This window comes from Humulus lupulus, chromosome 2 (assembly GCF_963169125.1).
Source record: "Humulus lupulus chromosome 2, drHumLupu1.1, whole genome shotgun sequence".
NCBI lineage: Eukaryota > Viridiplantae > Streptophyta > Magnoliopsida > Rosales > Cannabaceae > Humulus > Humulus lupulus.
Genome location: NC_084794.1, coordinates 287,851,140 through 287,866,358, shown reverse-complemented (window position 1 = coordinate 287,866,358; position 15,219 = coordinate 287,851,140). Strand labels below are relative to the sequence as shown.

The following is a 15,219-nucleotide window of genomic DNA, read 5'->3' as shown; positions in this document are numbered from 1 at the left end:
ATGCAAAAAACAAAAAATAAAAACTCCAAGCATTTCAAATTAATAAATGCCCAAAAAGATTTGCTCTTCCCTGTCGCTCACCTCCCCCAATCTCTTTATCTTTCACTCAATCTCTGCATCTTTTTAATTAGTGAAAAAATATCTTAAAGCCATGGTTATTGACTCCATTAGAGGTTCATGAGGAGCTTTAATTAGATGTATATATCCTTAATAATTCAACTGAGTTTTCAAAATAAAAATAAATTAATAAAGCTAAGTGCAACAATATCCAATTAATTTCCACACATCACATTATTTATATCTTAGTTAATAAAAATTGTTCATATATGTATAGAGAGAGATGTCAATTCTACAAATCTTTATAATTGATTTTGCAGAAATATGGAGTAGCTCTTGATTGGATCACCCAAATAATTAATAAAACATAAAAATACACAACAAAAAAGAATATAAGGGTTTATTTTTTTAAAAGAAAAAAAAGTATAGAACAACAATAGCAATTGAAGAAGACTTGGCCTAACCGAACATTGATCAATCCTCTAGCATATTTATCAAATACCCGTTGGCTCATATCCAATAGCCATAGATAAATACCTCTTAATAAGAATCGGGTGAATAAAAGCCCGACCCGAAACCCGTTTATCCGAACCCGTTACTTGTAAACGAGATTATCAGCCGAGGGACTTCGCATCAGCCGCCCACTGCTATTGGATTTCTTGGAGACCGACCCGCTACCCGACCCGCAAACAATGGAACATTCCACACCACAAATGTTGCTGAAGCAAGAGAATAGGCCGCTGCCGCTGCCGCCGTCGGTGTGGCGGCGATTGTGGCGGGACTCCGACACACTCGAGAATTCGCCGCGGTCATAGACAGGAGGCAATTCCGTCCGCCACCGCTCGAGCTTCGACCGAAGGCCCTCCATGCTCTCATCCACGCTCCATCCGCCGAGAAGTGAGCTCTCCGTCTCCTCCGCGGGAGCAAGCTGTTTGGCGATCGCTTCCGCCACCTCCGATGGAGACGGCCCGAGCTCCGACTCCGTCAAGAACGCCGGGCCTCTGGTCATGAGCGGCGATTTCCTCGGTGTTGCGTACTCGTACGTCGTTGGAGTTGGATGAAACTTGGAGCTATGAAACGGCGATTTTCCGTGGTGGTTTCCGCTCCTTGGGGCGCTCCGTTCGGTTAGGTTGAACCTCGGCGACGGCTTGGCTCTCGGCGAGGCATTAATTATCGCCGCCGCGTCCCGTCCAAACGACGGAGAGGGTTTCAAAATAGGCTTAATGATGTCCTTTTTCTTTGGCGGGATACGGTTATATTCAATTCCCACGTCAACTTCCGAATTACCGTTAATTAACGAACTCTTATTCTTAGTTTTTTCCTTCTTCGGTGGGTCCACCGCAACAACTTCCGAAATACCGTTAATTAACGAACTCACTTTTCCACTTTTGCCCTTACGTGGTGTCGTCTCCACCTTAACTTCCGAACCGTAATTAACTGCCGAACTCGGTTTACCCAAATTACTCTTTCCCGTCCGGCGACTAACGGCGCTGCTGATCAAGGAGCTTCCGCCTTTCTTCCGGTGTCTCCTCCTCCTCAATAACGAGCTAGCTTCGGATTCGTTGACCATGGAGCTTGACTTTTTTCCCTTTTTCGGCTTCCCTTTAAATTCCTTTGCCCTGGTCTCGGACCCCATCAAAGAACTCACATCACTCTTGGTCCGCCGGAGCTCCGACAACAAACCCACGTGAATAGTATTGGTTAGGCTGCTATTGTTATTATTGTTACTATTGTGATGATGAATTGGGTCTTCTTCGCCCATTAATTCTTTATATCCAACGGCCGAGGTGCTCAGCTGAGAATACAACGGCATGCTTCTCATGGAGCTGTGAAGCAGAGCAACCCCAATGTTTAAAATGCCCTGCGGTCTACCAGAGGCCCGGCGAACCTGCAACGCAACGAACCTCATCCCCAGCTGGGGGTGGTGGTAATGGTGGTGGCGATTGTTGTTGCCGAAAGATGACGAAGCCGCTCGAGAAAGAGGATTCGGGATCAGGTTTCCGACGAGGATCCGGACGGTACCAACGTGGATGTCCTTGAACCAATGGAGAGCGTAGATTTCGATCATGACGGCGGAGGTGTCGTTTTGGAGGAAATCCTCGTCGACCCGGAAGACGAACTTGTCGTTCCACGTGGGGTTATTGTGGCCACGCGTGTCGACCCGGGTCGAGAGCTTCCGGTCCGGGTGAACCCAGGCGACGGCGTAGGTTCGCATCGAACGTGAGACGGGAGACAGGTCCTGCGCCGAGATGACATTCAGTTCCAAAAGTTGGAACGGGTTTAGTATAGACATAATATTAATTATCCAATAATAATAATAATAATATTTTGTAATTTATATCTTCGTTTTTGTGGTCAATGAATTGAGGTCTTTTCCGATGACACACCCGCCGCCGCCGCCGCCGCCCGAGAGGAGGACGACGATGGAAAGGGTGGCATGAAAGGATATGAGATCCAGAGGGGTCAAAAGACAAATATTTGTCTGAAGTAAAAAAAAAAATTAATAATTTTTGGTTAATTTTCTTTTCTTTTTTTGTGTTTTGAAAAAAAAATATAAAAGCGAAATAAATGGGGGAATTGGTCAGGTGCTGAGTTTGACCATTGTGGTATCTGTTTTTCTTCTTGGACAGGTGCCAGGTGGGCATGGATGAGGTTGTAAGTTCCAAGTTTATTTATTTATTATTTATTTTAAATTTTATTAAAGCTCTTCCTTTAATTTGGGATGGTGATGAACTGTAATTTTGGTCCAAATATTTCGGTGTGTAACCATTGCCAACTTGTGCCAAGCTACGTAGTAGTTGTTCTGATAAAGAATAGAGCAACATTAATGAAGTTTCTGTTAAAGAACTAGAATTGTATTGAGAATAAGATAATAATGTTACCTGTCCTTATTTATTCATTTATTTTTGTCTATTGTTTTGTGGACTTGGAATATTGGGAGGCTCTTGGGTTTTTTTAGTTTTGATCTTTCTGGATAGTTTAAATATGAGTTCTCATTTACTAAACATCAACACAAGGCTTATTTTAATTACATTATTCCTCTAAAAAGAATTTTTACTAGGTATTCTTTCTTTTCTATTACTTTAACATGTAGACATTTCATTTCTAATAATGAAATGGAAATGAAAAAAAAGAATTTTCAATTCTAGCAATTTTTATATATTGAAATGGACGATTCCATTGTTTGTAATTGAAAAGAGTTACAAGGGATTTTTCTAATTCAAACTCAAAGAGATCATTTTTTTCGTTCAATATTTCTACTTTCAATTTTTTTTTTTTACTTTTTCTTTTCCATGTATCTCTTGCAAGTAACTTTATATGTTGACCAAATAACCTTAAATTATTTTCAACCAATCATTACTATTCACTATAAAAAAAAGAAGAAAATTGGCAACATGCCACTATTGAGCAACTTTCACGGGCAACAATAATATAAAATATTACTTAGGGATCCATTTGAGAATCAACCAGGCCATAATAGAGGTGGATGTCAATTTTTACATCATAATATGATATGAGTTCTCATATAGTAACTTGTGTTTTTTTGGTACGATTTTAGTCTAAATATTACATGGTAAGTATCTTTTTTATATACCATATAAATTGAATTGTAAAATCATTTTGTTGTAAGATTTGAAAAATGAACACCTATCTAACATCGGTTCAAAACCAACCATTTTGGTAAGAGCCTCACACTAGCTCTAGTTATAAAATGAATATGTATATCACTATTTGTAATGGTTAAATATATTTAACAGTTCATAAATAAGTGTATATTAATAGATTTCCAACAGAAGAAATTGCACATTGAGCTACATATATGGGCTTTTTAATCTTATGTAATTAGATATCTCTTGGGATTTTTTAAAAATATTTATAAATGGTACCTCTTTAGTATCTTTATTATAATTTCTAGTACATATTTTGAAGTTTAGTATATTTTTATTTATTATTATATATAATTTTTTAGAAAAATCGCATTTTTGTAATTGGAAGTTGTATTTTTTTAATAAAGATTATTTTAGGCTGGTAGCATTTTTGTAAACATAAGTTAAAAAAAAAATCTAGGGTAAAGTACACATAGCACTAAATTAAAAAAAACATTAAAAATATGGAATTTTGCAAAAATTATAAAAATACATAAAACGGTTTGTCACAGTTTTGTTAAATTTTGTTGCAATTATCTATTTAGTTGTTTACAAAATTGTAAAAGGTCGTTACAAATTTGTAAACTTTAGTTACAAATATGTAAATTTTGGTTACAAAAAGACTGTCTTGTAAAAAAAAAACTCCATATTTATGACTATGCCCTTTCATATTTTTTAAATTTTTTTCCTAATTACATATTTTTAGTATTTTTTTTTAAATCTTAAATAATTTTGTAACTTCCCAAAAATCTATACTTGCTTCCCTTTCTTTCCATAGCCCAATTAGGAACTATCTCCATGGCCCAATTAGCAACTAGCGGTCCTTATTATTCCCATCCATGCCTCTAAAACCAACATAAATGGGAGCCTCAATAAAGAAAAAAAAATTATAGAAAAAAAAAGTATTGGAAATAAACTACTTACAAATTTACAAAGGGGACATAAAAAATGATGACATTTTTCAAAGCATGTTTGAATAATTAAAATAATTTTGAAATATAAAAATTAAAGTTGATATATTAATAAAGATATTCATTGAACATTTATTTTAAGTAACTGAATTAATAAACAATGTTGATAACTTAACATGTAATTATTCAAGACAATTACATTTTTACACCCATTTGAAAAATATTGACCTACTGTATATTTTTAATATATTATAATTCACACACATCTGCTTCAAGACTAATTGTTTTTATTTTTTATTTTTTCACACATTGTGGAACACATCTGCACTTAACTTGATACATAAGTTCTATTTATTAGAGATATGGGAATGTAACAAATCTCTTGTTAGAGAATATATATTATGGAAATAGGAAACCAAAATATAATTCTAGGCAAGAAATACAATAGACTAGATTTTGATTAAAATAAATTTTACGACTCAATTGCATAAAATACAGGTTGTTGACTAGCGTTTTGGTCAACGACATTGAGTCAACATGAACGACAGAAACGAATTTAATGAACTAAAATCAAATAAAATGACACAAAAAATTTATAGTGGTTTGACCCCAAGAATTGGTTATGACCTACATCCACTTACACTTTTATTAATCAAGAAAGTTTGAGACTCAAGATCAAGAAGAACAATGTTCAACTGAGTTTCCTAAGCCTGAGAGAGAATACAATTCGATAGGGATTTTGAATCTAGAACTTAAGAAAAAAATGATTGTGTAGGATTTCTATTTATAGAGTCTCTAGTGGGCTATGGGCCCTAAACGTGTAGTGTGAGATTGTTACAACTGATTACATATTCAAATCATACTGGAAAAATACATTCAAATATCAGTTACATAAATATCTTGGGATATTTTGTAATATCTCGTGAAATTCAAATCATTTGGTTTAATGAATTGTTCTTCGAGCAAACTTCTACTCGAGCAGCTCCATGGGATGTTACCAGCTTCCTTCTCTTCAAGTAGCACACTTGAGCAAATCTAATTGTTGTTCCTTATGCTGGTGAAGTCTACTCGAGTAGCTCTCAGAATTTGATGTCGTTTACTGCCACGTTCCTCTTCAAATGTCACGCCACCATGTCCAATTTTGGGTTAAACACAAGTAAATAGATGTGAGAAGAAATAGAAGAGAGTGAGATTACAAAGAAGAACACGAAGAATGAAATAAGAACAATAGTAAATAGAAAACAAAGCAAAAACAACAAGGACACTTGAACACTCGCACAACCTTAAGTGTAGAGTAGTGAGGATCACCAACTTGAACAAGGTTCAAGACCTTTGTCGTCCAAAATCTTATTTCCTCCTATTGTCTAAGCACTAAGGGACTCTCAAGTTTAGAAATAGTTATCTAGAATTATCATCTTTTTGGTGTATTTTCTAGCCACGAGCTTTGTCGATAGAAAATTGTATGTATAACAAGTGAGCATTAAGCTCCTATTTATAGAGTTTTGAGACACCCTTTGAATTTCAAATTCCACCAACCCTCTTGGTTGTTACCAATGTTTAATTTGATGTTTATGAACTTAAAATGATTATTTTGGAGTTGCTTGGGTTGTTAAAAACGTTCAAATTGAAGAAAGGGAAAATAGAATTTGGCTACAAGCACCCTAGGCCGCAGTCTGGGATGCTCTTGGTCGCGGCCCGGAGGTTGTTGCAGCCTCCCAATTTTGCACATTTTCTCAAAACATCCCAATTTATTTCCCACGTGGTTTTGTAACCTCTATACACCTAATGAAAGTTAAAAACATATATTCAACAGTCATATCACATTATGGTTTATGAAATTCAATCTCAAACTGTGTAACCCTCAATCTACACATTCTTTGGTGATATTTGATAGTTACAAATTTGTAGCTAGTTTTGTAACTCCAAAATATGTTATATTTAGATCACACATATGTTCAATTTTGCAACTCTCAATATTATAATGTGATTTGTCACATTATTTAATCTAATATTATATTATCTAAAATAATAAAACATCACTTCTCTTCAAACGAAATGATGGGTTTTCACTCCAAAGCTCTAGTTTTCTTTTTTCCTAAATGGTAGAACAAGTGAGTGCAACACATGAAAAAAATTTACAATGCTACAAATAATACACTAATAATGCTAATAATATAAAGCTAAAGAGCTCATATTACATCAATTAAAGCATACTGGCACTCATGGATCTGTGAAATAGAAGTTGAAAGATTTTTATTTTTAACAATAAAATTACAAAAATAAATTATTTTTGGCAAAAACAATTCAAGAGTTCAAACTTAAGACTTAAGGGAGTAGCATATATTTCTATACAAATTTAGGCCTCATTTAACATTTGTCTTTTAGTTATTATTATTTAATTTACTAAACTAAGTATAATATACTATAAGAAAATCAATTTATGTTTAAAAAGAAAAATAATATTAATAAAAGTCTGATTTTGTAATACCGTTTTGGATAAAGATGAGAAACAATACATGTATTGCTATTTTGGTTCTCTCTATTAAAACTAAACTTCGGTTTCCACATGATGTTTTTTCAAATGTTATAAAATAATCCCTAAATTCAATTTTGGTAAAAATAATTTGTTGACCTATGAATTGGCCTACGGTTGTATGTACAGTATACGATACATTTTGAACGAAATAAATAGAATAAACGACAGAGTACAATTATCTTAAATAAACACACATACATTTTATAGTGGTTCAGCCCTGTTCTGATGAACAGTAATAACCTAATCCACTTAGCTTTTAGTATTGAATCACTCGAAAATTACATTGTTGAACCGAAGTATTCACTCATTCTCACTTGCCCAGAATTTCTCCCCAAATGTTCTTTAGATCTCCAAAATTCCAGAAAAAGCGATCCTTTGAAATGAAGCCCTGGGTCCTTTATTTATAGTACCCAGGGGCTATTACATGACTAGTAATACTGAGATCGTGGTTTGGTACACGATTATCAGATGGTGGAGATACGTGTCCACCTCCCCATGATCATGAGATCGTGGGTCTTCTCGTTGTTTCTCTAGATCGTGGTAGATGATGCACGATAGAAATCTTTGAGGAAGATGTTAAGTCTTTGTTGGTATGTGAGACTTAGGTGCTAGGCTCGATGACCTGAGCTTGGGTGCTAGGCCTGTGACCTTCTGGGTGTTGGACCTGTTGGTCCTTTGGGTGCTAGGCATGTGACATTTTGAGTACTAGGCCTGATGATCTCAGTTTGAACGAGAGTGAGTATTTCTCAGTGAAGTGAACTTGGGGGTTTGAGCCGACCACCCTATGAAGAATAGGGTGGGCCGACCACCTAGGTGGTTCATGAGCATGTCAGGCCGACCACCCCTAGGGATCCTTGGGCATACTAGGCTGACCACCCCTAGGGTAGGGGTCAGGCCAACCACTCTCTTGGACACACTGGGGCCGACCACCCCTAGGGCTAGGGGTCAGGCCGACCACCCCTAGGGGGGTTTAGGCTTAGTCGATTTCCCCATAGGTCTTGGACCTATCTTTTTTGTCCGTCGATATTTTCTCAATACTTTGTCGTTTTTTTCCCTGATTTGTGATGTCAAGTGTCGCATTCTCATTCGCCACGTCATCCTCGTATTTTTTAGGGATAACATTTGCCCCTCATGTTTATTGTAATGTTTTCAACATTACGGTAAACTTGATCCCGGCCCGAGAAACATACCGTAGCAGTACTTAAATAGTCAAGTCCCTCGGGACATTACATAGTACTTTTTTAACCATCGATAATTTGCTCAATACGAATTTTTTAGGGACAATTAGAAATTCCTAAAAATATTTAGGTTTTTCAAGGAAAATTAATTTCCTAAAAATATAATATATTTTTCAAGGAAATTTGAAATCTTAAAAATATAACATATTTTTCAATGAGTTTTAAAGTCCTAAAAATATAATATATTTTTCAAGGATGTTAATTCCTACAAATAAAAAATATTTTTCAAGGAATTTTAATTCTTAAAAATGTAGATATTTTTCAAGGAATTTAAAATTTAACAATATCAGATATTTTTCAAGGAAATTTGAATTCCTAAAAATATCTCGTCTGCCTGAAAGGTTATAAGTAGATCTTCTCCTCTCATTTCAGCTCTATGTGCCACTTTCAAACAAGATCTAAGTCTGATTTCTCCAGTTCCTCATCAAACTCAGATCTTTGGTAAGTACTTTCTTCTAATTCTCACATCATTTAATTTAAATGTGCTTAGAATTATAAGAAACACTTTGCATTTTTGAGGAATTTTTGTCTGAATCTTCTTGTTTTGTTGTATCCTCATCCGAAATAATTGACTTACTTGAATCAAGATTTCTTTGTAAAGTTCCTTAGTCTGGGCGATTTCCAGGGTTATAAACCTCAGACTGGACGATTTCCAGGGATGTAAGACCCTAGGCCGACCACTCTGGGACTCCAAACTATAGTGCCTGTGATTTCTAGGGATAGGGTCAGGTTTGGGCCGATGTAATGCCTCGAATTTCCTAATAAGGTTTAAGACCTTGATTAGGAGGCCGGGAGAGCCATAAATGATTTATTATGTTATTAAATGATTATATGCATGTTTGTGTGAATTATATTATAATATGATGATAAATTCATGCATATGGGTTTATTTTTAATTATAATGGCATTTTGGTAATTTGTCCCGTTGATGGCGTAATTGTGTATTTTCATAAATGGGGGTGAATTATAAATAATACCACACTATATGTGGATTTGTTCGAGCCATTCGACATGAGACGATCATGGAATGCAAGTTTTCGATTTGGTCATAACAGGTTTAGTTTCGGGGCTCAGGGTGAGTCTCGGGGTAATTTTGAGGATTAGAACATTACCAGGAATTAAAGGGTAATGGGATATGATTAATTGGTGTTTGAAAATGATGAGAATACCGGGAATTGGAGGGTGTTAATTATGATTAACGAAATAGGTGCGAAAGGATGATTGTGCCCTTGGTGGATGTTAAGGTTTATTTTAGACTTGAGGGCATTTAGGTCTTTCCACCCTAAAGGATATATATTAACCATTAAGGCTGTAGAAGCTTATCAAAAACAATAGTCTCCTTCCCTTATCTCTCGATGGTCATTTCTCCCCCATTTCTCTTTTGATTTTCAAGCTCTTTTTGAGGAATTAAGCTAAAAAACCAAGCTTTGCCAAGCTAGGGTTGTGTTCTACCATTGAAAAGGGTGCTAAGCTGAGATTGAGGTGAGTTTTTAGCCATTAAAACTCTTGTTCTTACTCTATTTTTCTAGTTGAGTTTCAGCTGGTTTTTGAGTTGGAAAGTTGGGAATTGATTAGAGTTTTGGCTAGGGTTCTTGGGGTTGTGATGCCTAGGTTGTGTGTAGATAATATTTGGGTTCAATTGGGACTTAATTTGATGTTTGGAAGCATTGGAATCAAGTTGGAAATGGAGGAGTCGAAGGGGAAAAGTTCAAGGGCACTTCAGGCTGGAGGTAGCGCTACAGCGCTACCCAGAGATGCTTGGGGGCGGTTTTGGTTTTGTGAAGAGCGCTGGGGCACTACCTTGTTCCTTCAGAATCCCATTTTTAGTGTTTTTAAGGGTTTTTGGCTCGGGGTTTTAATTCCTAAGGCCCGAGATCGAATCTACTCACCTTGTGGGTACATTTCGGGGTCCCAAGAGTGGGTTTTAGGTCAAGACCCTATTATTGATGATTTTCATTAATTGGAGATTGTATTTGGTTATGACTAGGTGACGCTAAAGGATTAAAAGATCGATCGTTCTCAAGGGTCATTCAATTGTTATTACTCGCTCGAACCAGAAGTAAGAAAACTACACCCTGTGTATATGACATGCATGGTTATTCTTGATGCATGTTGGATGTTTAAATGTGATGCATGTGATGCACGAGAAACATGTAAATAGGGCCTGCCATGAATATTGAATATGAGATTGATCAGAGCTTGAGTCTCTGTGTTTATGCATGATCCTAGTTATGCTAGTAATTGTTAAGTAAGCATGTTGAATGCCCTGTATTCGGATATTTGACATGTGATATATGAGTGGTGGCATTGCTTACTTGTGTATGGCACTGACTATTCAGAATCGGCACTGGTCGTGTTTTACTAACCTGAGAGTCAGAAACGGCATAAGCGTCATGAACGCAGAGCCGATAAAAGATTAGATCTAATCGATATCAGCGTTGAATGACTCTAGGATCATTAATGCTGGACCGACCTTAAGTTCGATGAAAATTATAAGCGCTTGTTTAGTCTAAGATTAGTTACTCAGAGCCAGGGCCAAAGGCCTAGGTGACTGTTTTCTCACATGGCTAAGGGAGCGGAATCCCATGTTAGTGACCTTGTGGTCACTCGGTAGGTTTATGTTGGTGACTGTTTCATCAAATACATACCTTGTTTAAGCTAGTGAAAGGATCACTTATTTATAAAGGGAGCATAACCCACCTTAGTGACTTTTACAACTGTCACTCTTCTATTTAGGGCTATAAGCCCAGTTTGGTTACCGGAACCACCAGTGTTAAATCACTTATCTGATTAGGATTGACTTGATAGTCATCCACTCAGGAGGGCAGGATTCCTTATCCTGGATACCCATCATTACGTGAACTTATTTGCCTGCTTGAATAGGGCTATATCTGCTAGGCATGCGCCTTATGATTTGATGACATGTTATTACTGATCATGAGCATATTGAGTTTATCTTGCTGGGCTTCGGCTCACGGGTGCTATGTGGTGTAGGTAAAGGGAAAAGAAAGCTGGACCATCCTTGAGTTGGAGAGGTTAGGTGACGATGTCATATGCAGCTGCTCGACCACCACGACCGATGTTTGAAAGAGGAACTAGGGTTAAACCCTGTTTTGCCGCTTAGATCGGCTGGTTGTAATTATTTTCTTGTAATAGACCTTTAAATTATATTTTTGGGATCCCAATGTATACAGTAAACGTTCTAATGAAACATTATATCTTAACTGAAAATTTTAATCCCTAAACCGCTAATCATACTTAGTTACACGATTTTGGCCAAATGACTCGATTAGCGAGTTTAGCACTGTTTATAAGGTACACCATAACGATCCCTGGAGTTTAAGGCGTTACAGCCGAGCACCTCCATGGCACCCAATCATGGGCCGAGTACCTCTTGGCTTCTCCTTGTGCGATTTCCAGGCTTAGGAACAGGTTTGGGCTGGGCACCTTCAGAGTTTCCAACCTTTGCCTTAGGCGATTTCCTGGCTTAGGAACAATGTTTGGGCCGAGTACCTTTAGGGCTTCCTTTACCTTGCCTTATGCGATTTCCAGGCCTAGGGATTAGGGTTAGGGCCGACCACCCCTAGAGTTTCCATCATGGGCCGAGTACTCCAGGGCTTCCCTTCCATTGCCTTATGCAATTACCAGGCCTAGGGATTAGGGTTAGCGCCGACCATCCCTAGGGCTTCATCATGGGTCGAGTACTCCACCCTGGGCAACTTCCAGGGATCTAGGGTTGTCGCCCCAAGCATAAGCTGACCACCTGGGACCCTATTTTGTTTGTCTTTACTGATCTCTTTGGAGTCTTCCTTTGTACCGCACAACTTTTTGGAGACTTGAACCCTAGCCTTTTTGCGATTTTCTGGAGCCTATATCCTCTGGGTGGTCGGCCTAAGGTGGTAGGCCGACCACCTTAGCCCCTCTTTGTCTCCTTGATGTGCCAAAGTGTTGTTGTAGCGTCCCAAATTTTCTAATAAGACATAGGGCCTTGATTAACGTTCCTGGAGGGCAATAAGTGATTTAATATGTTAATGTGTGAATTTGATGAATATGTGATTAGAAATGCATGTTTAGGTGAATTAAATAAGCATGTGGGCCCCGTTTGGTTATTAGGGGCATGTTTGTAATTTTAGCTCGTTGAGGGCATAAATGTGATTATTATGATATATTTGTGATATACCTGTGTTGCACGATTCGAGACAGTCCTAGGGAGCGGTTAGCTAGAAAGTCACAACGGGGTCGAAAACCCGACCCGGGGCGAGTTGAGGGGTATTTCGGGTATTGGATGTTTTATACGGGTTATGGAAATAAATATTTGAAGATATATTTGAAGTTAGAATGTTTAGGAGGGAATATTGGGGAAATTTACCATTTTTCCCTCGGGGACATTTTTGGTACCTCAAGCCTTTAAGATAACCTTAGAGACTTAAGTTAAATAAAACAAAGTGAGGAAACACTCAGAAACTAAGGAATCGAACCTTTCTCTCTCCATCTCTCGGTTCCCTCTTCTCTCTTGGGAGTTTGGTGAATTTTGGTGAAATCTAACCAGAAGCTAAGGATTTTAAGCTGGGATTTTGGGGGCTAGGAGCTTGGAGCTTAGGAGATTACTCAAAGATTCGATTAAGCAAAGGTAAGATCTTAATGTAACGCCCTGGGTACCCCATAACAGTTACGGTGAACCAGAAATTTGACCCGCTACCTGAGTCCTTTGGTTAAAAATATGCATCTTAGTGTTATTAACAGGTTAAGGTGAAAAACCAATAAAAGGGAAAGGATATATTTTATTAAATACAAATTTTTTTTCATGGGCCCATAAAAAACATTTACAAGTTATTTATAGCTCAAAATGATCATTACTGTTTCAAATTTACAAACCCGCCGACCTTAGCGGCAAAAATAGGGTAAACCCCCTAGTTCCTCTGAGAACTCCTTGGCCGTGGTGGTCAAGCAGCTGCATATGTACACATCACCACCTAAGCTCTCCACTCAAGGCTGGGTGAGCTTTTCTTTCCCTTTACCTGCACCACATAGCACCCATGAGCCAAGGCCTAGCAAGAAAAACACAATAATGCATATAAACATTATCAACTGATTATCATTATAATCACACAGAGCTTATAGCTCTTAAATAGATAAGTGAATATCACTTGAGCTTCTGGTAAACCATAATGAGTGACTGACAAGCAAGTCACTAATTTAAATAGATGAGTGACTATTGGGTAAGTCACTAGCTTGAACAAATGAGTGACTGCTAGGTAAGTCACTAGCTTAAACAGATGAGAGACTGATGGGAAAGTCTCTAACTTAACAGATGAGTGACTGATGGGTAAGTCACACAAGCGCTTTTAGTTTTCATCGAACTTGAGATCGGTTCGACATTAACGCTCTTCTGAGTCATTTAATGCAGATGTCGATTAGATCTAATCTTTATTGGCTTGAGTTGAACACGCTTAGGCCGTCCTCACTTGTGAGTCAGCACTGTGTGACCAGTGCCCAGTACCACTACTGAACTTGACTAATAAGTCCCAGCTTCACAATTGATACTAGCACCTTTGCCAATTTTGACTAATTAGTCAGTACCATGCACAAGTGAGCAAGATTTGCTAAGCATTCAATAATCAATCCATGTCCACATTTACACAATCAACATGCCTCAAGAATAACCATGCATGTCACATATGGGGTGCATTTTTCTTACCTCTGATTCGAGCGAGAAATAGAACAAGAACGACCCTTGAGAACGATCTGGCTTTTAGTGCTTTAGCGGTCACCTATCCATAATCAAATATGGGACACCATCAATAAAATGATAAACATGGGTTCCCAAACCAAGATCTAGCCTCCGGGACATCAATCCTCACTAATTCGGGTAGTAGGAACAATCCCGAGGCCCAAAACCAAGTTCCCGGGGCCAAAACACTCAAACGGGCTCAACCCTGCTCAAGGGCTGTGGCCCTAACACCTTGGGCCGCGGCCCCCAGCCACTCCAGGAGCAAGGGTCGCGGCGCCCAACACCTAGGGCCGTGGTGCCCAGCAAAGGCAAATTGCTCCACCTGCTTCTTCGAGCTAGGGTCGCGGCCCCCAACCCAGAGCCATCCCCAAACACATTTTCCTTCATCCCAAAGCCTCCAAAATCATACCTAAACACTTCCAAATCATCAAATCAAAGTTCCCAAGCTTCCCAATGGTCCAAAACCATCAAATCCCAAGGCTCAATCGAACATCACTCTTCAGTCTACACTCCTTGAGATGATCAAGGAGGCGCATGGGAGAGATTCCCAGTTGAGAGGGCACAAAGAGAATGTCTTAGTCGGAGCGGCTAAGGACTTCTCTATCACAGAGATGGGGTTACTGAAGTATAAAGGTCGGATCTGTGTTCCGATGGATTTTGATATCCGGCGAGAAATCTTGGATGAATCGCATACCACTCCCTATTCCTTACATCTAGGTACGACAAAGATGTACCAAGATTTGAGAGCTTTGTATTGGTGGTCGGGCATGAAGAGGGATGTGGTTGATTATGTGGCCAAGTGTTTAACATGTCAGCAGGTTAAGGCTGAACATCATAGGCCAGCGGGGTTATTGCAGCCTCTAGGGATTCCAAAGTGGAAGTGGGAGAATATCACCATGGACTTCGTGGTTGGTTTGCTGAAGACCATGGGACAGCATGACTCGGTGTGGGTGATTGTGGATAAGTATACCAAGTTCGCCCACTTTTTACATGTTAGGATGACTTATACTGTGGAGCAATATGCTGAGTTGTATGCGAACGAAATTGTTCGACTTCATGGGGCTCCGAGGTTGATAGTATCCGACAGGGACCCCACCTT

At 38.4% G+C, this 15,219-nt stretch overlaps 1 protein-coding gene across 1 annotated transcript; it reads right to left on the bottom strand.

Annotated features, from left to right (window-relative positions):
* Positions 1-319: 319 nt before the first annotated feature.
* On the bottom strand, positions 320-2,403 carry LOC133816769 (uncharacterized). The gene has a single exon (XM_062249089.1). The coding sequence runs from the start codon at positions 2,348-2,350 to the stop codon at positions 653-655; it is 1,698 nt and encodes a 565-aa protein (XP_062105073.1). The 5' UTR covers positions 2,351-2,403; the 3' UTR covers positions 320-652.
* Positions 2,404-15,219: the final 12,816 nt, after the last annotated feature.

Bases quoted from the DNA above. Each gene is read 5' to 3' on its own strand.
- LOC133816769 (XM_062249089.1), bottom strand. From the start codon at position 2,350: ATGTCTATACTAAACCCGTTCCAACTTTTGGAACTGAATGTCATCTCG.